Source organism: Herpailurus yagouaroundi, unplaced genomic scaffold (genome assembly GCF_014898765.1).
Source record: "Herpailurus yagouaroundi ecotype Mexico unplaced genomic scaffold, PumYag 222, whole genome shotgun sequence".
Lineage (NCBI taxonomy): Eukaryota > Metazoa > Chordata > Mammalia > Carnivora > Felidae > Herpailurus > Herpailurus yagouaroundi.
Window position 1 is genome coordinate 19,537,563 of NW_024412453.1, and position 25,103 is coordinate 19,562,665.

The 25,103-nt window shown below is 62.4% G+C and overlaps 2 protein-coding genes and 1 long non-coding RNA gene across 4 annotated transcripts; 2 read left to right on the top strand and 1 right to left on the bottom strand.

Moving 5' to 3' along the window:
• Position 1: 1 nt before the first annotated feature.
• Positions 2 to 9,046, top strand: PGAP6 (post-GPI attachment to proteins 6; the record flags this gene model as incomplete). The annotated part of the gene is made up of 13 exons (XM_040458694.1): positions 2 to 71; positions 3,554 to 3,731; positions 3,818 to 4,010; positions 4,231 to 4,358; positions 4,550 to 4,818; positions 4,914 to 5,233; positions 5,619 to 5,709; positions 5,791 to 5,914; positions 6,345 to 6,481; positions 7,178 to 7,356; positions 7,442 to 7,588; positions 8,247 to 8,363; positions 8,631 to 9,046. Coding segments are annotated over 13 exons (2,250 nt in total), but the record flags the coding sequence as incomplete, so codon positions are not given.
• A 1,288-nt stretch (positions 9,047 to 10,334) lies between these two features.
• Positions 10,335 to 13,757, top strand: MRPL28 (mitochondrial ribosomal protein L28). Of its 2 annotated transcripts, none has more exons than XM_040459575.1 (6): positions 10,335 to 10,429; positions 10,800 to 11,097; positions 11,831 to 11,983; positions 12,202 to 12,336; positions 12,427 to 12,513; positions 13,372 to 13,757. In XM_040459575.1, the coding sequence occupies exons 2-6, from the start codon at positions 10,810 to 10,812 to the stop codon at positions 13,477 to 13,479; spliced, it is 771 nt and encodes a 256-aa protein (XP_040315509.1). In that variant the 5' UTR covers positions 10,335 to 10,429; positions 10,800 to 10,809; the 3' UTR covers positions 13,480 to 13,757. The 2 variants fall into 2 exon arrangements, with proteins under 2 accessions (XP_040315509.1, XP_040315510.1); XM_040459576.1 differs by having other exon boundaries at positions 10,424 to 10,492.
• An 8,191-nt stretch (positions 13,758 to 21,948) lies between these two features.
• LOC121019789 (uncharacterized) lies at positions 21,949 to 24,258 on the bottom strand. Its single transcript, XR_005785779.1, has 2 exons — positions 23,024 to 24,258; positions 21,949 to 22,207 (listed from the first exon to the last, which is right to left on the bottom strand). It is a non-coding gene; the product is annotated as an uncharacterized LOC121019789 (long non-coding RNA).
• Between the last annotated feature and the right edge of the window lie 845 nt (positions 24,259 to 25,103).

Here is a 25,103-nt window from a genome sequence, read left to right on the forward strand (position 1 = left end):
GCTGCTGCTGCTGCTGCTGCTGCTGCTCGCTGGGGCCCCGCCTGCGGCTGCCGGCGACGCCAAGAAGAGCGGTGAGCCCGCGCGGTCCTGAGGGCGCCGTGGGGCGGGGGGAGGTGGGGGGCGGCCGGCGGCAGCCGGGAAGGGGGCGGGGTCGGGATTGTGACTCACCTGGGGTCGCCTGTGCGCTCACCTGGCGCGGGCCCGGGGCCCAGGTCCCCACGCCGGGCTGGGACCTAAGGACAAGCCCTTGTGAGCATCCCCTGGTGGGCAGTCGGGGTGGCAAGGACGCCAGCGCCCCCTGCACTGTCCCCAGGGCCGGGTTCGGCCAGACGGCCCCTCGTAGTGCGCTCTCCCTTTCTGCTTCCTCCCAACGCCTTTCGGTAGGGCACGACTGCCGCGCGGAGGGACGCGGAGGTGGAGGGGTGCAGGGGGACTCAACCCAGGGTCTAGCCGCAAGGCCCGCTGGGAAGAAGGGCTGTGTGGTGGGATCCAGGGCCCTCATGTGGCCTCTGAGAAGGGCGGAGTTGGGAGAAAGTTGCTTAGATCCTGGAGTGGGGCCGCGTCTTCACCCCTCCCACGGCGACAAGTGCAGTGACTTTGAACACCTGGCACTGCTTCTTGGAGGCTGGCTCCCCCGTGAACCTGAGGGGCCTGGTGGGCCAGGTGGTTCTGCCCCTTGAGAGTCCGCACCCTGGGCTGAGCCCCCCATAGACCTGGAGACGCTGCCTCTGTGACCTGCCTGAGATAAGACCCTGGGAGTGCCGAGTGGTCTCCCCTGACTGTGGCCTGGGTCTTTCTGAGGGCCGCTGGCTGGGCTGGCTGGGTTAGGGGGGCCCAGATGCCCCTCTGGGCAGCAGGTGGCTTATCCAGCACAGCCTGGAGCTCTCTCCCTCCACTCCCTGGCTCCCTGCCTCTCCCCCCCTTCTCTGAAACCCTCCAAGCTCCTGTTTCCTTGAGGGCTGTGCCTCCGGTTTCTGAGCTTGGCACAGCTTGAAATGAAAGGTGTTTTCCCCTGAGACTGGCCCCCGATTCAACTGCTCCATTGGATTGCATATCGTCACCCTCACATGCACCTTTTTCTCCATCCTGGGTTCAGGGCTGGATGAGGGCTCACTGGTGAGGGGCTTAGGGAGATGGAAAACTTGGAGCAGCCCCTCACCTCCCAGGCCTGCTGAGGGGGCAGGCAACTGTGTGGCCCTGGCTTCTAGGGTCTGTGCACTGGGTCCCTGTCCTGCTTCAGAGTGTGTGGGGTAGTGTGCCCTCACTTGGGTTCCCAGGACAGGCTCAGGGACTTTCTTTCCTTTCCCTGTAACCCTGTGTCCTCGGAGGGGACTGTGGGGCAGGGCTGGTGTGCATGAAGCCTGTGCTCCCTGATATCAGAGGTAATGTGCTAATCGCCTGGTGTTCAGCAAGATGAGTGCCTGGGTATCTTGGGAAGGGAGGTCGGGCTGTAGAGCTGGGGTGCTGAGGGGCCGGAAGGGTTCTGCTTCTTAGGGTGACCTTGAGCAGGTCTCATCTCTCATGCACCTGCTGAAACTTCAGAGCTACCAACTGCATTCCAGGTGTGCTCAGGCTGGCACCCCAGGGCTGGTGGGGGCCAGAAGGCCTTGCACTTTTAGGTCAAGGTACTGGGGGCCCAGCTGGCTGCCTGTTTCTCTTAGGCCCCCTGGTCCTGAGGTGGGGGTGGGGGTGTCCTGCCTCAGCTCCCTAGCACTTTTCTCGGCCCCTCTCATCATGTCATCCTAAGGGCCACAGCCGCCTCAGGGGGAAGTTTGTGTTAGTTCAGTAGCTCCTGGCCTCCTAGTATTCAGGCCACAGACCGCTGGATGGGACCATGTGGCCAGCAGCCACATGGAAAGTCTGGAGCTCGTCCTGCATGGAGCCCACCTCTTCACACCCCACTGTGTGGAGCTCCTCTGGAACTCAGACTGACTTCATAAGTGGGTTACTGTCTTTTCTTGAGGTGACTCCATGGGAAGGTCAGCAGGCTGGCAGAAGGGTTGGTCACCTGGCCCCCTGACCTGCTCCTCCAGCTTACCTTGAGGGGCCCGGCCTGCTCTGCTGGGGTGATGTCAGCCAGCCACTCTCCCGGTGGGGCAGAGAGAGGTCAGCTTGGAGGAGAGGAAGCCACACCCTACTGTGTCCACAGTGCATTTCTTCCAGAAGCACTTTAATATCCATTAACTTTGGAGGGCAGGGCACCTGAGAGGGGGTGGTGCCATCCACCTCAGCCAACTCACGAGGAAGCTGGAACCCAGAGAAAGGAAGGGACACTCAAGGTCACAGGAGGCATGAGGTCTGAGCTGCTGCTGGGCCTGGACTCCCCGGCACACAACCCGGGCGCCTCATGGCTGGACCCCACATCTGCTTGGCTGCCCCCAAGAGCACAGAGAACACCCAGGGTGGGAACCCCAAGAGGGAGGGTTTGGGGGCACATTCATGGTGTCGGGCACCGGTCCTGGTGCAGGTTGTACTCAGTGAGTGGACACTCCCAGGAGGGGCCTAGTCTAGGCTGGGGCCTCGGGCCTCTGTGCCGAGCCCCCGGACACTGAGCCAGTCCTCGAAAGGTTGGTGTGACAACAACTGAGGGTCAGTGCACATGTGTAGGGGGGGAGGGGAGGGGAGCCAGGGAGCCGCCGTGGTGGAGACCTGAGAGGTGTTCCGAGGGTGGGCACAGGGGTGCCCCAGGCTGGGGCCGCAGGCAGTCTGCTGCCAGGGGCGCCTGCCTTGTCCGTGCCACTCTGCATGGACACATGCCCACTAAGGCATGGGAACCAGCTGCCCCCCCTCTGTCTTCACGGCTGGCCAGGCTTCCGGTCCAGGGTTCCCCTCCCCCCAGGGTCTCCGCTTGCCACCTCTCTGGGTTGGTGGGGATTCAGGCTCAAGTCATCGTGGGCCTGAACAGGTGGCCAGCCTCCAGACTTGAATCCCCTCACCTGTCAGGTGCAACCACGGCAGGCCCCACAGGCTCCACAGAACGGGGCAGGGAGGATCCGAGGAGGTGGGGAACCATCCCGGTATCCGGTGCCCAGGGCAGATGTGAGGCTGGGGCTGGGCTCCCACCCCGAACACTCCCTACGTCCCTCAGCCTCCACCTCTTGGCCCCAGACCTGCCAGGGCTGCACTGTGAGGGGGACTGAGTGAGGCCATGACAGCGTGCAGAAGGTGGGGGTCGGGGGACAGGCAGGATGAGGTCTGTCCTGCTTCTAAGGTCTTGAGGCATTTGGGGTGACATGCTGGGGGACTCGTTCTGGAAGCTGCTACAGTGATAAGGGGTGCCCGGTGGGCAGAGGTGGCAGAGAAATGGCTTCAGGGTCAGAGCCCGAGCCGCGGAGAGATGGATGGCGGGGGTGGAGACGTTGGATGCGTGGAAGCCGAGTGGGAGTGTGATGGCAGAGGGACACCTCGTGAGTCCCGGGCCCCTGCCGAGCGAGGGCCAGCCGCCGGGGCTGCCGGGGACAGCGAGAGGTCAGAGTCGGCGCGCCGGGCGCCTGTCGCGGCCTCCGTGAGGACGTGGGGGCCTGGCCTGGCTGACGGTGCCGTGTCCCCGCAGACGTCAGGCTGGTGTCGGAGCAGTTCTCGCAGTCCCCACAGAAGCTGTCTTTCTACAGCTGGTACGGAAGCGCCAGGCTCTTCCACTTCCGCGTGCCCCCGGACACCGTGCTGCTGCGCTGGCTGCTGCAAGTGTCCCGGGGCGGCGGCCCTGCGTGCACCGACGTGGAGATCACTGTGTAGGTGCCCGCCCGCCCGCCCGCCTGCCCGCCCAGGCTCTCCCGGGCTCCACGCCCGACGCCTGTCCTGCTCTCCCTGCCTCCAGGTACTTCCGTTATGGCGCCCCTCCTGTCATCAACCCTCTGGACACCAGCTTCCCCGCCAACACCTCCGTGCAGCCCTCCTTCCTCATCAAGATGCTGCAGAGCAACGCATCCGTCAACATCTCCCACCCAGCACCCGGGGACTGGTTTGTGGCCGCCCACCTGCCGCCCTCATCCCAGAAGATTGAGGTGAAGGTAAGGGGGCTGCCTTCCGGCGGTGGGGGGACAGGGCCCTCAGTGCAGGAGTGCCCAGTGGCCGTCATTGCCCTCCTCAGGGCAGACTTCTCTCTGGGTTCTGCTGCCCTGCTCTGGTCCAGTCCTGCCTGCCCCCTGTTCCACACCTGGGCCCTCTGGTCTGGCCCTGACCGCCCCATGTCTGCCTTTTCTTCTCCCCCGAACTTCACTCTCTCCCTAGGGTTTTGTGCCCACCTGTGCCTACATCTTCCAGCCGGACATGCTTGTCCTGCGGGCAGTCGAGGTGTTCATCCTGGAGCCTGATGTCCCCCTTCCACAGACTCTCCTGTCCCACCCCAGCTACCTCAAGTGAGTGGGGCCCTTGGGGAGGCCGAGCCTCCAGGTTGGGTAGAGTGGGCGCTCCCACCATCCTCAGTGTGTGGGCCTGGGTCTCGGGGCCGGATGCCCAGCCCCCTTTGGGTGACATCCCGAGTGAGAGTGACACAGGAGGGCGCTGGGGGCCACAGGGCCTGAGCGAGACCGCATCCCCTTGGCCGCAGAATCTTCATCCCTGAGAATACCCGGGAGCTGCGGCTGGAGCTGCAGGGCTGTGCGACCAACGGGAGTCTGGGCTGCCCTGTTCGCCTTACTGTGGGCTCGGCCACCCTGCCCAGGAACTTCCAGAAGGTGCTCACGTGCGTTAGCCCCAGTTGGGCCTGCCACCTGCTGTTGCCTTCGCCGCCCTGGGACCGGTGGCTGCAAGTGACAGCCAGGAGCCTGGCCGGGCCTCATGTGTCGGTGGCCTTCAGGGCTGTAGCTGCGCTCACAGGTGGGCCGCGTGGAGAGGGCAGGGTGCGGGTGACTCTGCCCCCTGCCACCAACCCCCGGGCCTTCCTGCGCCTGAGCCCCTTGTCCTCCTGACAGCCTGCAGGCCGTGGACCCCGAACTCCCAGCACCTCTTGCCGAGCGGCACAAACCAGAGCTGTAACGCCTCCGCTGGCCTGCTGCCCCCAAGCCCCGGCTCCCGTGGCCCGGGCAGGAGCAGCAGGCTGGGCAGCGGGCCCTTCTGCCTCATGAGCTACCCGGTCCTTCGAGAAGACATGGACGTGGTATCTGTACGCTTCCGGCCCGTGGACAGGGTCTCCATGCTGGTGCAGTCAGCCGTGCCCTCGGTGCTGCGGCTGCACCTCAACACTGGCATGGACAGCGGGGGCTCCCTCACCGTCTCCCTGCAGGCCAACCAGGTACCTTTGTCTGGGAGCACCCCGTGGCCTGGCTCGGCTCCGGGCTCACACCTGGCCGGGCTGAGGGATGCGGCTCAGGTCTTCCTGCGCTGACTTTGGCGCGGGGACGAGGTCAGCCTTTCAGGCAACGAGATGACCCCAACGGGTGTTGGGGCAGAATAGGGGTTCTTTTTCAGGAAAGGAAGGCCTGTTCTATAGGCTGTATCTAAGGGAATGGGGCTGTGTGTGGGATCAGCCTGGGTGTCCGCAGGCCTGTAAGGAAGGGTCCCGGCGGGGCCCTGGGCCAGCCGGAGCCACAGACAATGGTGCCCAGCACCAGACAGAGCGGGAACTTTGGGCAGCTGCCCCGGGGCTGGGGCTGACTGTGCACGGCCTCTCCTTCCAGACCGCGGTCACCAACAACACCTTGGTCGTGGTCTGCGTGAATGCAGCCTCGCCCTTCCTCAGCTTCAACACGTCGCTCAACTGCACTACAGGTACGGGCAGGCAGCATCTGGCCAAGCAACCGGGCCAGCCCCTCTGGCCACCTCTGATCATGCCTTCCCGCTTCCCTACAGCCTTCTTCCAGGGCTACCCCCTGTCTCTGAGCGCCTCATCACGCCAGGCCGACCTCGTCATCCCCTATCCAGAGACAGACAACTGGTACCTCTCCCTGCAGCTCGTATGCCCCGAGAGTCCTGAGTAAGTACACGCGGGGGCTACCGCCTGGGGCAGGCAGCTGGATCATTGCATCAGGACCATGCCTGGGGCTGCCCAGGTCCAAGTCTGGGAGTGACCAAGCTTTCTACAAGCCCCACGGGGTCAGTTGCCCCCTGGGGGTTGTGAAGGGTCCCTCTCCTCCATCTGGTCACCCTCCTTGCTGCAGCCCTGGGCATCAGGACACAAGGAGGGGTACCAGTCCAGGCACAGCCCTGGGAGACTGGGACGCAGGGAATAGCAATGGGGACGGGGCATCTCGGCCTCAGCAGACCTCGCAGCTGCCGACCTCTGAGGCTTGGAGCCTGGGGGCCTCGAGTCTGGGGTCGTGCGTCCGAGAGCCCGCTGGGAGCAGTGACAGGGGACTGGCTACCAGCTGTCAGCAGCTAGCCCTCCTGTGGCTCCGTCCTCACAGGGAGTGTGAGCAGACCTCGGTCCTCGTGGAGACCGCCTTGTACTTGGTGCCTTGCCTGAATGACTGTGGACCCTACGGCCAGTGTCTTCTGCTGCGCAGACACAGCTACTTGTATGCAGGCTGCAGCTGCAAGGCAGGTGAGCGCCAGGCCTGGGTGCTTCCAGACACTTTCTTTGTCAAGTTTATTGATTTATTTTGGGGGAGAGAGAGAGAGAGAGAGAGCCTGAGTGGGGGAGGGAGAGACAGAGAGGGAGAGAGAGAAAATCCCAAGCAGGCTCTACACTGTCAGCACCCAGCCCGACGCGGGGCTTGAACTGACGAACTGTGAGATGGTGACTCTAGCCAACATCAGGAGTCGGTCACTTGACCCACTTAGCCGCCCGGGCGCCCCCACCTTTTTTTTTTTAAGTTTATTTATTTAAGTAATCTCTACACATGGGGCTCAAACTCATGACCTTGAGATCAAGAGTTGCATGTTCCTCTGGCTGAGCCAGCCAGGCGCCCTGCCTGCAGACGTTTTCCCCTTGGCTTCTGAGCCCGGCGCCGTCCTCTGGGAGCCCACGGCAGCCCTGCCGCGGCTGGAGAGTGACCCTGCAGGACAAGTGCAGACGCCCCCTCCCCATTCCTACCATGTCTCCTCAATCCCCCCACAGGCACAGAGTGGCACCCCCAGACATAGTGCTGCCTCCTGACCTTGGACTCCCCTGCCCACACCTGCCCCAGTCTGTCCCAGCCTGCTCCTGGGTGAGGAGGGGGCTTCTGTGCAGCGCTCTAGGTGAGGGGTTCGCCCCCTCTCCTGGCCTCAGCCCCCTTGGCGTCACATTGGCCCACAGGCTGGCGTGGGTGGAGCTGCACGGACAACAGCACAGCCCAGACGGTGGCCCAGCAGAGGGTGGCTGCCCTCCTTCTCACCCTCAGCAACCTCATGTTCCTGGCTCCCATTGCCATCTCCGTGCACCGCCTCCTCCTGGTGGAGGCCTCCGTCTATGCCTACACCATGTTCTTCTCCACGGTAGGCTGGCCTCACTCCCCTGGGGACATGGGCGGGGGCAGGGGAGGGGGGGGGATGGGCTGCCGCTCACCAGCCTGCTCCGCAGTTCTACCATGCCTGTGACCAGCCCGGGGAGGCGGTGCTGTGCATCCTCAGCTATGACACATTGCAGTACTGCGACTTTCTGGGCTCTGGGGTGTCCATCTGGGTCACCATCCTCTGCATGGCGCGGCTGAAGGCGGCCTTGAAACACGTGAGTGGCTCCTGACACCCGAGTCTGGGCTCTAGGGGAGCAGAGGCCCGGCATGCAGCACGTTGAAGAAGACCCCAGAAAGCAGGCTCAGCTCTTAGAAACTGCTCATCTCTTGTGATGACCAGTGGCCTGCTGGCAGAAGGTGCCGGTAGCGGTGAGGGGGCTGCTGCTTGGAGGCCGCCAGGAAAGAAAGGTGGTGGGCAGGGTGCAGTGAGGGCCCCAGCCGGTCTCTCCCAGAGCCCCATTCGGAGAGGAGGCCTAGAGCCCCACCCCTAGGCCACATCTCCCCAATAAGCCCCAGCTCTGCTCCTGCAGTCCCTGGTGCTCGGGACATTTTGGGGACTTTTCTGCATCAGCTGGCCCTGGCTGATAGAGACACGTGCCCCCGGTACCTTGCCTGGCCAAGTTTGTGCCTGAGAAATCCACCTGTGGACAGATCGGTGGGAGCGCGGGGTCCCGGCAATGCGCGAGCTGGACGAGAGGCCCCTCCCTCCCAGCCAGCAGAGCAGGACAGAGCGGGGCAGCAGCCTGGGCAGGGCGGGGGGCGGGGGGATGGCACACATGCCCGGTCCACCTGTCCTGCTAGACCATGTTCTGTCAGGAATGACTCTGGCTGAGGGTCCATGTGAGCCTGCGGTCATCCCTGTGTCTTGCCCAGGTCCTGTTTCTCCTGGGCACACTGGTCTTCGCCATGTCCTTGCAGCTGGACCGCAGGGGTGCCTGGAATATGATGGGGCCTTGTCTCTTTGCCTTTGTGGTTATGGTCACCATGTGGGTAAGGAGCTGGGGCAGGTCCTGCCCAGCCCCCTGGCCCCGGGGGGGGGGGGCGGGATTGGAGAGAATCGGGGCTCCCCACAGACTCTTTCCCCAGGGGAAGAGAGCCTGGCCCTTCGTTCTGGCCATGTCTCTGGGCCTGGGCCCGAGTCCTGGCCTTGAGTCCTCTCCAAGCAGCCACACACGGCCCCACTGCCCAGACCCGGTGGGCCCCTGGGAACTGTGTCCACAGCCTCCTGTGCCGTCGCTCACGGGCGGTTTCCTCCAGGTGTACCGCTGCGGGCACCGGCGCCAGTGCTACCCGACCTCCTGGCAGCGCTGGGGCTTTTTCCTCCTGCCCGGCATCTCCATGGCCGCTGTGGCTGTGGCCATCTACACCTCTATGATGACCAGTGACAACTATTACTACACCCACAGCATCTGGCACATGCTGCTGGCGGGAAGTGCGGCCTTCCTGCTGCCGCCGCGAGAGGAGCACACCGAGCCCTGGGCCTGCTCGCAGAAGCTCACGTGCCGCTATCAGATCTGTAAGAGCCACCGAGAGGAGCTGTACGCGGTGACGTGACATGGCCGGCTCGGGGACGCCTGCGGCTGTGATGATGAACCTCACTGGCCAGGGATATGACCGAAGAACGAGTCTGTCCAGACCGATTTCCAACTGAATAAAATTGCCCTGTGCACCCTTTTGCTTCCTCCTGGGGAGAGGACCACGCCTCCCACCTGCCTTGTGCCTGCCAGGTGCTGGCTCCCGTGGCCCCTCCACAGGTACCATACAGGGCGAGGTTCTGTGACATGTGGAGACAGACTCCCCCATTGCCCCATTCCCCTGTGAGGTTGTGATGTGACACCCAAGGGGACAAGGGACACCTGAGCTCACCTCCCACAGGCCCCGCCCCACTGGGCCTGGGAGCTGTGCCCTCCCTGCCTCCCTGATGCCAGCCTTCCTCAAGCATGGGGATGCTTCCCACCGATGCAGTAGTGTGGGGGGAGGTGTCTGTAGTCCCCAGGGAGCTGATGGGCACTGGGGCTGCCATGAGTGACATGGAGAGGCTGGCATTTGGCTGTCTGGCCCTGCCCTGCCCCTCCCTTTGGCTCTCAGCTTTGGAGCTGCAGGCCCTTGAGAAGGGCTTCTTTGGGAGGGGCTGCCGAGCTGCTCTAGGGCTGTGATACGACCTGGCGCACTTTGCCCCAGGTCCGTGCCTTCAGCCTTCCCTGGGGTTCCTGGGACCTTTGGAACTCAGAAGCATGAGTTGCTCCCCGGAGAGGAGGTGATGACTATAGCCCTGTACCGGGCTCAACTGTGTGTTTGGGGAGGGGCTTCCCAGAGATCTGGCTGGGCCTTTATGCCTCCTCTGTGGGAGAAGCAGGATAAGGGGGGCTGACTGCCCCAGGGTCAGTGCCCTGCCCCTCCCCTAAGACAAAACTGCAGTGGGCTGCTGCTATAGGACCAGGGGACGTGGCCACAGGAAGCGAGGCCGCTGAGGGTGGGGTGCAGGCATGCAGCCCAGCCCATCCTGCCTACTGGCTGCGGGGGGGGGGGGGGGGGGGGGGGCCCCCTTCTTGGTCCTGTCCAAGGTGTGGCCTCCCTGGAGGCCTCCCCCACCCCTTTCACCCTGCACTTGGCCACTAGGTCACTCAAGGCTTGTAAAGGGGAGACATTTATATATGGTGTTTTGGGGGGTAAAAAATTTTAAGACAAGAGGACATATTTTTATGTAGCCCTTCTTTCGCTGTGATTGATGAATTTAATATTCTACAGTGATATTTCAAGACACAAGCGTTTTTCATTGATTTCTGCTCTCCTTCGGGGAGGAGGGGGAGTGGGACCTGGGATGACAAGCTCCGCCCCGCCCTGCCCCCGGCTCCGTTCGAGGCAAAAGGGGCCTCATTTGCTGACGGTGCCTGGAGCCGCCGCCGTCACTGCAGGACGTTTTGCACGGTCCCTAAAGGCGGGAAAGGGGGCGGGACGAGGGTAGACGGACGGGCTTTTCAGCCAGTCAGCGGCGGATAGCGGGCCAAGCTCTGCGTCAGGACTTCTGGTTCCGGTGGGGCGCGGAACTTGGAGAGGTAGGCGGTGCAGGGGTCGGAGGGTCCGCGGTTCGGGTCACTGGGGCTGAGTAGGGGCCGCAGGTCGGGGCCAGGGTCTAGAGTCAGGGGGCGGGGGGCGAAGCCGCGCGGGTAGTCCGGGTCGGGGGTCAGAAGTCAAGAGGCCGGCGTCGAGGGTCAGGGCCACGCCGGTAGTCTGGGTCGGGGTCGGGGTCGGAGGTAGAGGCTGCGCGGGGGGCGGCGGGGGCGGGAGTCAGGGGTCTGGTGTCGGAGGTCTGGGTCGGGATCGGGAGTCTACCAGCTGGCGTCGGGGGTCAGGGCCGGAGTGCGGCCGGGCTGCGGAGTGACGGCGGGCCGCCCCCCCCCCCCTTGCCCCCCTGCCCCCTTCCAGGCTCGCCGCGATGCCCCTGCACAAGGTCCCGGTTGGCCTTTGGAAACAGCTCCGGCTGCGGGAGGGTATCTGCTCCCGCTTGCCCCGGCACTACCTGCGCTCGCAGGAGCCTGCGCGAACGCCCACTCCTGTGCACTACAGGCCGCACGGGGTTAAGTTCAAGATCAACCCCAAGAATGGGCAGCGGGAGCGTGTGGAGGATGTGCCCGTTCCCATTTACTACCCGCCAGAGTCCCAGCTGGGGCTCTGGGGTGGGGAGGGCTGGGTCCTGGGTCACAGATACACCAACAACGACAAGGTACGTGAGCAGGACAAGCTGGGGGTGGGGGCGGGGGGGCCGCTCCTCTGGGTTTTGCTGCTCCAGGCTCAGTGCTGTGCTCCAAAGGTGGGCGTGGAGGGCCGGGGGCGGGGTGGTGCGCTTACAGTCTGGTGCAGACGCCGCTCCGTTGAAGAGGCATGCTCATTTGTGAAGACGCGTTTCTGGCAAACGTTACTCTGGGAAGCCAGTTGGGTATCCTGAGACAGGGCGGTGGTCTGTACCAGAAACAGTAAGTGCAGAGACCCTGGGGTGGGTATGAGATCAAGTGTAGGGACGAGGAGTGAGGGGATCCCTGCGTGAGAGGAGGTAGGGGGAGGTCAGGTCTTCAGTCACCTGTTGGCTTGACATGCCACAGTGTGTCTGTGACACGTACAGGGCTGGCACTACCACCTTGTCATCGCAATTAGGACGTCAGCCCTGCGCACGGTGCAGTCTCCAGTGGGCAGTCTGGAGGGGCTGCTGAGCCCCCTGCCTGGTGGCTCTCAGGCTGACATCTCCCTTTGCCCTTGGTCCCTTGGTCCCTGGTTTGGAATGTGATGGCCTGTGGACCACAGAGTTATGGTCGTACATGTGGAACACGCACCAGCAGCCCAGGCAGGGTCAGGAGGTGCCAGACTGGCTGAGGAGAAGCTGATCTCTGGGTCTACAGGTAGGGGCTGGTCCTCTGGCTCCGTGTCCTGAGTCTCAGGTAGGTTCTCTGTTGTTCCTTTAGCTCTCCAAGAGGGTGAAGAAGGTGTGGAAACCACAGCTGTTTCAGCGCCAGCTCTATAGTGAGATACTGGACACGAAATTCACCATCACAGTGACCATGCGGACCCTGGACCTTATTGACGAGGCTTACGGGTTTGACTTCTACATCCTCAAGGCAAGCGGGGAGGCGGGTCAGGGCTCGTCGGGTCAGCACACAGTGGAGTCTCCTGGCTAGTGAGAGACTTGGTGGGGCACACCTGTGTCAGCTCACAGTCCTTTGTCCTGTGACGGCCTGGGGCCCTCCACCCGCCGGGGAGGCGCCTGGTGGGGTCAGCCCTCGGGTGGGCGGGGCATGGCCAGCCACACCTGGCCCCACGCGTAGCCTCCTACCAGACTCCGAAGGAGGACCTGTGTTCCAAGTTCGGGATGGACCTGAAGCGAGGGATGCTGCTGCGGCTGGCCCGACAGGACCCCCAGCTGCACCCAGACAACCCCAAGAAGCGGGCGGCCATCTATGAAAAGTACAAGGTAAGGGCTTTGGCTCCTACTTCCTGCTCCTTGAGGGCCCCGTTGGCTGGTGCCTCTGGCCTCATTGTGGGCCTGGTCCCTCCTGTGCAGGAGTTTGTCATCCCAGAGGCAGAGGCTGAGTGGGTCGGCCTGACGCTAGACGAGGCTTTGGAGAAGCAGAGGCTCCTGGAGGAGCAGGTGAGCATGTGTGAGCACCAACCGCTGAGCACTAGCAGGCAGATGGGGTCGGGGCAGGGCTGCCTTGGGGAACCTGGGCTGGTGGCCACTGCCCTGGGTGGGTCTGGGGAGGAGCCACCCCAATGGAGCCATGGTCTTGGGTTCCCTGTAGCACATGCCCTCCCCTCGAGGGTCTGATCCTCTCCTGTCTACCACCCCCACCCCGCACCCGGCTAGCTTCATAAGTTTATGGACAGAAAGACTCTTGGTGGCACCTTTGGTTTATTTGACTGCCTAACGCCTTCTTGCCCTGTGGTCTTCCTGTTAGCGAGTTGAGGTCTTTCTTTTTTTTTCTTTTTTTCTTTTTTAATGTTTATTTGAGAGAGAGAGAGGAAGAGTGTGAGCAGGGCAGGGGCAGAGAGAGAGGGAGACACAGACTCCAAAGCAGGCTCCAGGCTGTGAGATGTCAGCACAGAGCTTGACACGGGGCTCGAACTCGTGAGCCATGAGATCATGACCTGAGCGGAAGCCAGAAGCTTGACTGACTGAGCCCCTAGGCGCCCCTAGTTGAGGTCTTTTTGTGTGTGTACCCTAGAAGGGTCTGAGCTTGTGGTCGCTACTGGGAAAGGGAACCCACACGGCACAGCAGCCACTGCCCCTGTTCTCTGCCACCTTAACTGTAGCCACAGATGCCTGATCCCTTCGTCCCAAGGGAAGGTGGCCCCTGTCTCATGGACAGGGTCACTGTCCTCTGGACCGGTGGCTGTAGCCAAGCCTGAGGGGTCCAGTCTTCTTGTGCCAGATTCCTCTTGGTGTTTGGCCAACTGGATTCGGACCTTCCCCAGAGCAACTTATCCTGACCCTGTCTCACTCCCATAGGACCCGACTCCTCTGTTCAAGGTCTACGTGGAGAGGCTGATTGAGCGGCTTCAGCACCAGACACTGTCTGAGCCAGTGGTAGTGCAGAAGAGAGCCAACAAGAACTGACCGCACAGTGACCCACGCCAGACAGCCACGCGCAGCCACCCCGCCCTGCGGCACCGTGGACACTGAGCCTGGGGTGGTGGCGAGGGCCGTATTTGGGTAGTGGATGAACTCGTTCTTGTGTGCTGACTCAGTAGCTCCCAGGGTTGGGTGAGCTTTGTGGAGGCCCCAAGGGGTCTTTTGCCCCAGGATCCTAAGAGGTCTGGGGCCGTCTTGCTGCCTCTGTGGCACCCCCTCCCCCCTGAAGTGGGGGCAGCACAAGTAAAGTCTGAGCCGGGCCATGTGTGGGCTGCTTTGCTGGGAGGAACGGAGCTCTCCTGAGTAGTCCTCGACCTCGTCACGCCCTGCCCCAGGGACCCGGGATGTGGCCGAGCTGTTTTCCTCTGGGAGAGAGTCTAGTGTAGTTGAAGACGTCTTGCAATAGGTCCTTCCCCGATTGCACTTCTCCACCCATCCGGAGTGTTCTCCAGAGCGGGGGCAGGCAGGTTGTGGCTTGACTTGGGGTGACAGGGAAAGATCCGTGCTGGCCATTCAGGGTGGCAAGTGCCCCTACCGGGTCGGGAGGTGCCGGGATGGGAATCCCAGGGGGAGGCTGGGCCAGGTACCTGAGCCCGCTCCTGCCCTGAAATTTGGGGGTGCTTTGACCCTCTTCCACAACCCTTCCTTGGGAGTACTGAGCATTGAGACCCATTCAGATCTCTCTGGGAGCACAGGGAGGGACTCCCCTGACCTGGTCCTGGCAGCTGACCAAGGAACACCCAGATCTTCTGAGGGCTGTTGTGGAAGTGAGGACATCTGGGCTGTGTTCACGGAGGTGGAGGCCAGAGGGAGCGTGCAACTGGCCCAGTGGGCAGGGCTGGGCAGTGAACACAGCCTCAGGAGGGTCCTGGAGATCCCACAGCATAGGGAGGTCATCTAGGGTCGGGGCCTGCCCTCCGCGGAGTGATCCTGAGGTGTCTACAAAGCCGGGAAATGCCGTCATCAGTCCCGACTCCTCTGGGACACGCCTCTGGACCCGTGTTTTGATGCACCTGATTGTTTCTTCACGTGATGCTCTAACACTGTGAACAGTTTTTAATCTTTCTAAAATTTTACCAAAAGCTGATGGTGCCCAGCCCACCTGTGCCCCGGCTCTGGATGGCCTCAAGGCCCAGCCTAGCTACGCGAACCAGAGCCCCCGGCTCCAGCTAGGTCGGTGGTGTTCTGAACCCGGCAGCCCTCCTGGCCCCCACTTCACGGTTCCCATGGTCAGCCCTAAACTGAATCAAACTGATGCCCTGGTAGCCCTGCCTTTGTCACCTGAGGCCACCCCCACCCGCCCCCCTGCTGTGTACCCAGGACGTCCCCAGTTCACTGGCCGTGGCTCAGTCACACCTTGCTCTTCTGCTCTTTCCTGCCCCCAGTAAGGCTACAGGTCAAGGTTGGGGGAGCTCCTACCAGGACCTGTAGTGTTTGTAATTGCTGGCACAAGGTGTGGGGCTGGAGCAGGGTGGGGGCCACAGTCGAGGAGGGTGGACTCTGGCCTGGGTCCCCCTGTCAGCACTGGCGGGCCAGGCAAGAGTATCTGAAGCGGAGATGCACCTGCAGTGGGTCACCGCACTTGGGGGCAGCACAGAGAAAAACAAGGCCGCCCCTCTGCCCTCCCTGGGGACATGGGGTTTCCACAAGGACAGCCCAGACTGGCCTCCGGTGCTGCTGGTCAGCAGAGCTTGATGCGACTCAGCGGTGCTCACCTCCCCGTACCCTGCAGTGGGCCTGGCTGTGGCTTTGGCCCTTTTCTGGTAGAGTCAGTGTCAGTTTCATCAAATTCCCACAAATACCCTTGACTCAGGCAAGGTCAGGAACTCTCGGTGAATGACAGATTCCCCTCCCCTCCCCACCCCAAATGAAACAATAACTCAGGTGTGGGAAGACCCCTAGCAGGGAGAATCTGCCACACTGTTCCCCCTTCCAGAAGGTGGGAAGGGGACACAGGGACTGTACATGCTCACACACACACACACACACACACACACACACACACACACCCACACACACACCCCAACCGGGAGCTTAGCTGTGGGAGCCCAGCAGGCTCCATTTCCCCTCCAGCCCTCTTCCTCCTTATTTTTCCCCCATGGGCCACACCTCTGCTAGTCAGCTGTCTCTGTGTCCCTGACCGTCTCCAGTCCCCTCATTGAGTCCCTGCAGCCCCTCGGGCCTCTGGTGGGCTGGGTAGTTGTACTGACCCAGGTCAAGCCCACCGAAGCCAGAGCTGCCTTGCGCTGGCCCCTAGCGGGAAGACAGGCTGTGCCCCTGTCCCTGCCCCGCCCCTCTAGGAGCTCGGGCAAGTCCCCTTGCTCCCCATGTAGCCCTGCGGTTGGCCGAGTCCCTATGTGTCCGTGACAGCCCATCCATTCAAGGGCCACGAGGGTCAACCATCACTAGCTGTAGATGGAGAGGTCCCTTGACACCTGGACGGTGGAGGGCCCTGACAAGTGTGACCATCAACACCGTGATGTCTCGAGGCCTAGGAAGGACAGCTGAGGTCAGGAGAGGTGTGGCCCAGTCCCCTCACCTTGAGGGTCTTAATGGAGTCCCGTTCAGGGGTGCACTGGCTTGCAGGTGGCGGGTGTGGAGACCACAGGCAGGTCTTCACATCTTGGCCCTGTGCCAGCTGGCTGCGTCGGGGTGCTAGGAGCCCGGAGGAGCTGTAGTGAGGCCCAGCCACGTGTACTGTCCTTCTCCCTCAGCCTGTGCTCCAGAACCCCTGAACACCTCTCCCTCCTACCCCTGCCAGCCGCCTGCCCCAAAGCTGGAGCCCTGGGTCAGCTGAAGTTGCTCCACAGAACCAGTCCTACGCTATCCAGCACCCTCTGGCACAGCATGCCGGAGCCCTCCCCGACCTCTCCCTCAGCCCCTGGGCCCTCCGCCACCTCCAGCTGACCCTGGCCTATGTCCTCACCGACAGCCTGCCCTCGAGGCTGTGACTGAGCAGCTTAGGGAGGGACAAGCCAGCGTGGAGAAGTCTGGGACCAAGGTGGGGGCGGGGGGCTGGCTGAGCCATGTGGCTCTATGCCCAGCCCGGCCCACCCTGAGCCCACTCCCGCTGTTCTCTGTGTCCCTCTGACCCGGGCAGTGGCTTCCTCAGCAGTCCCTGGCCTCTTCCTGGGGACTTGGGACTCACACCTGCTCATAGGCCTATGGCTGTTACTCACTTCCTCATATGTTCAGCAGGTGTGGGCTGGGCCTGGGCCGGGAAGTGGGAGGTGACTTCCCAGGGCTCTCCTTTGGGTTTCATGGGAGCCTTGACTAGTTTGTGCTGAGCCAAGAATGTTCGGACTCTCATGGAGATAGGGGTAGGTCGGCTCCTGGGTGTTCACTGCCTTGCAGCTCCCAGGATGGTCAGTCCTTGGGGTAATGCTGCGTTGCGCCCTTGATGAGAACCCTGTCTTGAGACACCTGGGAAGGCTTTACCAAGGGGCTGGTGCCGAGAGACCCTAGGAGTTCAGACCAAGGGAAGAGCAGGTAGAGTCACAGGTGTGTACTCAGTTCCTGCAGGGTTGGAAAGTGCTGGGTTTGACTGAAGTCTCGGAGTCCTGCATGGTTGGGGACACAGACATTGGGTCTATGAAGCAGCAGGGCCAGCCTGGGGCCTCTAAAGGCTCTTGATTGGGGATTGTGTGAGCCTGTGTGTTCAGTAGGTCTGTGAAAGTGTGGAGAAGGGGTTGGCAGGCAGAGAAGAGGCTGGAAGGACCTTTGGGGTCTGAGGTGGATTGAGAGCCTGGCTCTGTCTCCCTTAGCATGGAGAATTGCCCCTGCCCTTCCTCCTACCGCCGTCATCCATTGTTTTCTCACCAGAGGGGCTGGCCTTCAGCCCCTGGGGCAAGCCTGACCTGAAATCCTCGTGGAAGTAGAGGCTAAAAAGACATTGTTCCTGCCTCCACCAGGTGGTGAGACAGGACACGTCCCAAGAGAGGGACAGGGACCCTTCAAACCGGACATACAAGAAACACACATACACACACACACACACACACACACACACTCAACAGCTGGTATAGGAGCAGGGTCCACTCATGCTTGACCCTACTCTCCAAGGGGACCCTGGTGTGGGCCCACGTCGGCACTGCCTGCTCCCTCGGCAGTCAGGAGTGGCTCCGGGTGGCGGTGTCTAAAGGGGCTGGTTGCCATGGCTACCATAGGGTTCTGAGGCCGTCATCTGGTCCCTGCCTCAGCCAATCGGCGGTGGGAGCCCGAGCTGCAGCCCAGAGTCACACTTCTTCCTCCCAGCCACACAGTGGCCAAGAGCAGGGACCCGCGTCCTGGAGTGGCTGAAAGTGCTCAGACGGACGGCCAAGCCCATCATGGCGGACCGCGGGATGGTGGGGCGCGAGCAGGCACACGGAGCCAGGCAGGTGAGGTAAGCCGGGCGGGCAGATGGATGGACAGACGAACAGGCGGACAGGTGGATGTGCTCCCTGCTGCCCATTGTTCTTATGGTTGAGGCCCTGCCCTCACTCAGCCCACCCTGCCCTCTGCACCCTCATGCGCACGCTTGCACACACGCCCGCACCTGCCCTGGGACCCTCTCCCCAAACGTCCCAAAGAAGGGTCACGGGAAGGGAGACAAAGGGAAACGCACGAGGCAGGATGAATCCCACGGCACCGTGGTCCCGAAATCGTTCTCCTACGTCTTTCGCTCCGATTTCACACGGAAGCCGCATCAAAGACCCCCAACTGGCCGGGCCCTTGGTGTGCCGGCCACCTGGCCCCTCTCCTGGCCCCGCTTGTAGGGCTGGGCGACAAGCCGCGTCAAGTCAGTGCAGTCTCAGGAGCGTTTTATTTTTGAAAAGGAAAAAAAAAAAAAAAAAAAAAGAAGTGCAAAAGAGGAAAAAAAATGTCCACCTGTCCTGGGGAACGGCCAGACCAAGATGATCAGAAGTGCCAAATCCCATTACTCGGGACTTTAGCGGACAGGCCCTGAAAAGGCAGCTGCGATCAAGAGCTTGTAAATGCAGCGTCCTTTGGAGATCAAAGAGGGACACGCTTGTGTGTGTGTGCGCGCGCGCGTGCACGCGTGTGCAGGAACGTACACCACGGGGTGGCAGTAGTGGGGCCATGCGCTGCAGCATGGTGGAGACTGGCGTGTCCCTGCCCACCACGGCCACCCTCCATGTTGCTCGTGGCCTTATCGCTGTGTGCGGTGTGTGGACGTGCCCAGGGGGTAGGGCTGGGGGAGGCAAGGCCTGGTCCCTACCATGCCTGGGCCCTGGGCGGCAGGCCCTCTGGAAGGTGGTCCTGGCTGGGCCTCGTGCCCCTACCACAGCCTCCTCCACCTTGTCCTGGAGTCTGGTCTCGCCCCAGACGAGCCTGCCAAGTTTGACCCAGACGGGCCTGCCAAGAGCACAGGCCCCGAGCACAGGCCACAAGCACAGGCCTGGCTGCAGACAGAGCAGAGTGTGAGGGGCGGTAGCTGCCTGTAATCACCCTGACCGCCATCCTGTTGCCTGCAGAAGCCGAGAGCTCCCAGATGGCCTGCTGAGCACGTCCTGAGGTTCAAAGCCTCTGCAGGCAGGACTGTCGGGTTGTTAGGTAAACTCTGAGAAGCAAATCTTTTAATCCACTGTGGCTAATCCAGTGCACTTTTGTTTGCTGGGACAGATTCTGCAGCAACAAAGGGCCGGAGGGACCTCGGCATACATAATCACATACTTATAACTTGGCCACAGCGGCCGCGGGGCTCCTAGGCAGCCGAAAGAGACATCTCTGGACAGCACGGTGGGAGGCAGGTGGCCGAGAGGCCAGGGGCTGGCAGAGGCTGACCCGGAGGGTGTGGGTGTGGCCGTGGGCAAAGGCAGCCAGCCAGCCTGGGCTGGCACCTCCCTGCCCCCCATGACCAAGTCCCCTAGCTGCCAGCCCGCGGGGCTGCCCCTGGTTCCTGGACCTGCACAGGCCTGCTGGAGCTGAATGAGGTGTCTCCGACAGAAAGAGAAAAGATAGCCAACAGAGGGGCAATGTGAGTTCCTGGTGCTGAGAGAGGCCTTCAGGGGTGGGGTGGTCAGGTCACGGAAGGACATTCCAGGTGAAGGAATGGCGGAGACAAAGGTGCAAGTCTGCCTGGTGTAAGGGTCAGTACGGCAAGAGAGCAGGTGTGCCCGAGACCAGAAAGGGAAGTGACCTGAGGCCACCTGGGAAGGTGAGACTTCAGCGGCTGCTTCTACAAGCTGGGCTGAAGGCCCCTGAACTCAGATGCTACAGTTCCCGGGAAAACGGTGCTGGGGTTGGGGGAGGTCAGCAGGCCCTTCCTTCTTTGACCTGGGCCACTGCCAGCCATTGGCCCCACCCTGAGACTGAGACTCATTCTCGGAGGGTTGCCACAGACCTCTGGGGCCAGCAGGGTTGGGTCAGGACCCTCCTTTGCCAAGAGAGAGGTACCCACCTTGCCATAGATAGATGTGTCTTCAGGGAGGTGGGAGCTGGGTCAGCCCTGGCTGCACCCCTATGTCCCTGAGGCTCCCAAACTGGTGAGGCGCTCTTCCCTCTCGTCTCCCAGGCCCCTGTGGCTGGCAGGGCCCACTCAGAACTCACTCAAGGACTGCCCTCTAATCATGAGCCTACTCGACTGTGTCCTAGACCTCCAGGACACATCCCCACCAAAGGGTCAGAATCCTCCATAGAGGCAGTATGGGAAGGTGTCCTGCTATGCCCTTCTGCCTGGAGTGACAGGAACCCCTCAGGACACTGGAGGTGAGACCCAAGTTGGGCTGGGTGTGGATGGCACCCTGGGATGGAGTGTGCTGCCCTGGGGCTACATGCCTGCTACCATGCCACGGCTTTCCTGGTGGCCTTGAGGCCTGACCCTTGACACATGGGGGCCAGCCGAGATGTGGGGGGCCGTGTCAGGTCTGCTGGGTGAGTTGTCTATGCAGGGGACGTGGGACAATCACAGCATTGGCCAGCTGGGCCTGGCACCCTGGAATGCTAAGCAAGTGGGGAAAAAGCACAGTGACCACAGCGGCTGTCTCTGAGGGGACTGCCACATGCCTGACAATGGCTGAGTGCTTCACTCTGCCCACCTCTGCCATGGGACCCCCTCACCTATGAAAGGGGAGCGCACAATAATGTGTGACAAACCCCGAATGCAGCTGACGACGGCTCCTAGGAGCAGGGACCATCAGGCCAGGGTGACACGCAGCAGCAGGGTTAGAAGGTGACAGTCACGCCAGGTGTCAACACCGAGCTGACTCTGGAGCCGGCTGGTTTGAGGCAAAGCCCTGACCTTATATCCCCCTACCGCCCCAGCTTGGCACTGGGACCTGGGTCACTTCGGGGGTGTCCGCCTGAGGCAGCTTTAGCTGAAGAGCTGTGAGAGAACCCCAAACAGGAAGAGGGGTGTGAAATGCCAGCGTGGACGACACACCTGCCCCAAGGTGTGCACAGGGAGGAGAGAGGCGGGGGCCTGCCTGCCGTGGAGTCGGCGCCCAGGGGGACCCCAGCCTGGAGTGGCCACAGCGAGCTGGGCTGGCCGGCCCTGGAAGCTAGACTCGGCACCTTCTCACTGGTCCTGGGGCCACAGGCCTGCCTGAGTCTGCCCAGCGGGCAGCTCTGCACTCTCCCCCAGGGTCCTCGCTCCCCTGGGTTAGTTTACACTGATCACGGGTAGGAAGATGGCGTCTGCCGCACACCTTTGTGATTTGCATGCGTTGGTGACAGTCACATGGCCGCAGAACGTCTCCTTGAATGCAGAAAGAAGATAACGGAACCCAGCCCTAACTGCACTCCGACAGTGGCCCGTATTAATACCCTGGAATAGTTTTTTAGTCTTCTCGCCTTTACGTGCACATTTTCTGTGTTCACAAAAACGGGCACCTGATATGTGTGGTCTTGTGGCCTTTTCCTTGGTGTTCTATCTCACGGCCTTGTTGTCACATCTCTGCCTCCTTCTTTGGGCTTGGGATGGGGACACAAACAACACTGGGCCGTCCTCCTGGGCTCAGAACCGGTGAGAAAAGGACACTTGGGGAAGAGGGATGGAACGCAGGGGCTTGGCTTATGGCCAAGAAGGTGGCTGGCCAGTGCGGCTGGGGCTGTGCCTCCAAAGGGGAGTCCATGCCTCACTCATCGTAACTGGATGAGCCTCCCTCCCCGCTTCAGGGCCTCACCCGCCCCCCCCCCCCCCCCGCCACCTCTGACACCTGTGGACAGGGCAGAGGGGCAGGGAAGGGAGAGCCCAGAAGAGGTTCAGCCTGAGTCTCCTATCTCCCTCCAGAAGCCCAAATGAGAACCGTCCTTCCTGTCCTCCCCTCCCGGAAGACAATGGGGACGTGCCACTCACAGTACCCTATTTCTGCAGCTTGCTCTCTGCTGCTGGTTTTCATCCCATGTCAGGCCATGCTGGACACGCCTTAGCCTACTCCTTGGTGCACTTAGATGACTTCTTTGGATCGCTTTTTATAAGTGGTCTTCCTCAGCCAAGTGGACACACACGTGTAAGCCGCCAAAGTCCACTTTATTTCAGAGTATTCATTGTGTGTCTAAGTTGAAGAAAAGAATTTCATTTCTGGTCTTAAGTTCTTCACGTGGCTCATGGAACTCCTGAACAAATATCATCCACAGTTAAACCCAAGCCTCTGCTGGCAAACTCCAGTGCCCCTCACTGGGAAAGCGAAAAGCGGGTGCTCCGTCGAGGAACTCAGCCATTCAGAAGGGAGGCCCCTGTGGCTCTCTGTCTGGTTTCATCTGTGGGTGGCTGACACAGTCCCCGTCAGGTCTCCCTCTCCACCACGGGCCCTCACTTTTGCCCTCTCCGCCTCCTCCTCTTCAGAGCCTTCCCTGAGCTCCCTCCTCTGGTCTGTCCCCACTCCCACCCTGCTCAATCTCCCCTTCATGCCCACAGTTGTAATCCACTGTAGCAGGCCTTCTGACTCCCTTCCTGTCCCTGCAGGGCTGGGGCCCCAAGGAGCCAGGGGCCCGAGGGCCCTGTTGTGGCCCCAGGGCCTGGGGACACCTGCCGCCATGGGCCAGGAGGAGGAAGGACATGGACACAACCCCGGGAGCCTGGCCTGGCCACAGCAGCAGCTCCGCAGAACCAAGGCAAGCACTGGGGACCTGTGCCTGGGAGCGGGGAGGCAACCTGAGGGCCAATATCTGGGAATTCTTGCTGTCTCTCCAGCCCACCCAGGACTCCCACACCCCAGAGAGACCTTGCTGTGCCTTGAAGGCCACCCGCTTTGCCTTGTCTCCTCTAAGACTCCTAGGCTGAGCAGGGTGGGGCCTGGGGCCATCCCAGCTAGATGTGGGTGAGAGTGACCCCCCAGTGCCATGACCCTAGTGGGGCCAGTGTGCATTCAGTACTGTAGGCTCCTCATCTACAGCCCCAGCCTTGCCCAGCCTGCCCTGAGGCATAGTGATGGCCCTGGGTGACCTGGGCTCTTGGTAGGCTGGGGATGCTTCCCCAGTGGCCCTTATCCCTCGCTGCCCCCCTTTCCTACAAAACCCCGCGTATCGGATGCTACTTGAGACTTGTCAGGCTGGCAATGGCTGGGTGCTGGGTCTCCCTCCATACCTGCTCACCCCAGGCAAGGCACCACCGGTGGGCAGCTGGGTGGGAGGATGGCCCATGGCTCATGGAGCCCCCAGTCAGGACTTCTGCTCTGGTCTGGAGACAAGAAGGATGAGGGTGGGCAGTGAGGGCGAGCAGTATCCAGAAGATGTGCTGGCCTATAGAATGGGGGTATAGCCACCCTCTGGGGGCTGCTGGGAGCATTTCTTGAGGTACCAAGCCCAGCGTGGCTCCGTGGAGCACAGGGTCCTGGGTGTCATGGGGGACACCAGAAGCAATTGCTTAGGGGCAGTGATCAATATCTGGTGCTCACGTCCTTAGGGAGGGGCCAGCTGGGTTTGCAGGTTGGGCAAGAGCTGTCGTGGTGATAGAGGGATGGGGAGATGGGGAGATGGGGAGAGGTGTGGTGGGTATAGGAAGCCCTTGCTCTCAGGCTGGCCTGTGCGCTTGTGACCCGAAGGCAGTGGTAGGAAGGAGAGCCCTTGTCCACACTCTGGATGGTGCCTGGGAGCAGTTGAGCAGGCAAGCCCAACATGGTGGAATCTCAGCACACAGTTCTTTGCAGGTGGGGGCTCCTGTCCAAGTGACAACCAGCATTTACCACCACTCGGCCCTGGCCTCGAGTCCAGACCCACTGGGGACTAAGGGAGGGTGGAGCCCTAACCCACTTTCTCAGGGACTGGGCCAGCTGAGGGGTAACAAGCAGAGGGACAGAGGGACTGGACGTTACCAAGGGTCAGCTCCAGGTCAGCCTGGCTGTGCCTTCCAACCGCCCAACTCCCGCACACCTGCTTCCTTCAATGCTGTGGGCAGTTGTTGGACGTCCTGCGAGGGTTCTCCTGTGCAGGGCCGGCCAGGCAGTCCCCGAGCGAGGTCTCCAGTCCCCCTGGCCACCCTGCCCGCCCATGCACGAGATGCTCCCTCTGCAGGGGTGGGAGACCGGTTGGGTGCGGGCCTGGCCTGTGGGTGCTAACTTGGGGAGACCCGGGCTGGTGGACACCCGTGTGGGCAGCAGAAAAGGGCTGAGACGTGGTGTGCGCCTCGCAGTGCCCAAGAGAGCCGCCTGACCGCTCAGTGCACCAGGCCAGGTCTCCCTGGTGGCCACAGTCCCTCAGGGACCTTCGCAGGGGTGTCTCCACAGACCACCCTCCCGGACGCAGCTGCCCTGCTGGGAGGGGACTGCAATTTCGCAGAGCCTGCTCCCGGGTCCTTGTCCCGCCCCACGCTCGAGGCACTGGACCCACACCAGCAATTTGGCCACACCCACTCCTTTGACTCCGCCTCACGCTCGAGGCCCTCTAGGACGCTTTTGGCTCCGCCTCCGAGCTCAGGGCCCACCCTTACGCCCAGGTATAGCCTTCCCGCTCTTCGCCCTTCCCAGTACTCAGGCTCCAGGTCTCGGCTCCGCCCCAACCCTCTCGGACGGCCCCACGCTCCGGCCCTACCCACAGCGCTGCGGCCGCGCCCCACGTTGCTATCCTCGCCCGTCGTCCCCGTCCCGCCCCATGCTACTGGCCCCGCCCCACGCCTTGGCCCCGCCTCGCACCCTCGGCCCGCCCCACGTTCTCGGTTCCGCTCCCACGCTCCAAGCCCCGCCCCACGCTCCTGGCGGTGTCCCTCGTCCCTGTCCCGCCCTCACGTTTCGATCCCACCCCATGCTCTCGGCTCCGCCCCACGCCCCGGTCTCGCCTCCTGTCCGTATCACATCCCCACGCTCCAAGGCCCGCCTCAAACCCCGGGATCCGCCTCACAATACAGCTCCGCCTGGTGCTTCGGCCCAGCCGCACGCTCACGGTCCCGCCCCAAGTCCCCGCCCCGCCCCGCGCTTCGGCCCGCCCGCCGCACGCTCTGGGTAGCGCTTCACGTTCCATCCCCGCCCCACGGTCTAGGGACTGCCTGCGTCCTGGTCCCGCCTCGAGCCTTCGGCCCCACCCCACGCTCCGGTCGCGCCGCACGCCCGGCCCCGCCCCGCACGCCCGGCCCCGCCCCGTCCCGCGCTCTCGGCCCGCCTCACGCGCTTGGCCCCGCCTCACGTTGTCGGCCTCGCCCCCACGCTCCCGGCCTCGCCCCCAACCTCCCGGCC

Excerpts from the sequence above, each read along its gene's own strand:
- MRPL28 (XM_040459575.1), top strand. The coding sequence starts at position 10,810 with ATGCCCCTGCACAAGGTCCCGGTTGGCCTTTGGAAACAGCTCCGGCTG. Across the intron at positions 11,098-11,830 it reads GATACACCAACAACGACAAG|CTCTCCAAGAGGGTGAAGAA; the intron begins GTACGTGAGCAG and ends TTGTTCCTTTAG. Across the intron at positions 12,337-12,426 it reads CCATCTATGAAAAGTACAAG|GAGTTTGTCATCCCAGAGGC; the intron begins GTAAGGGCTTTG and ends CCTCCTGTGCAG.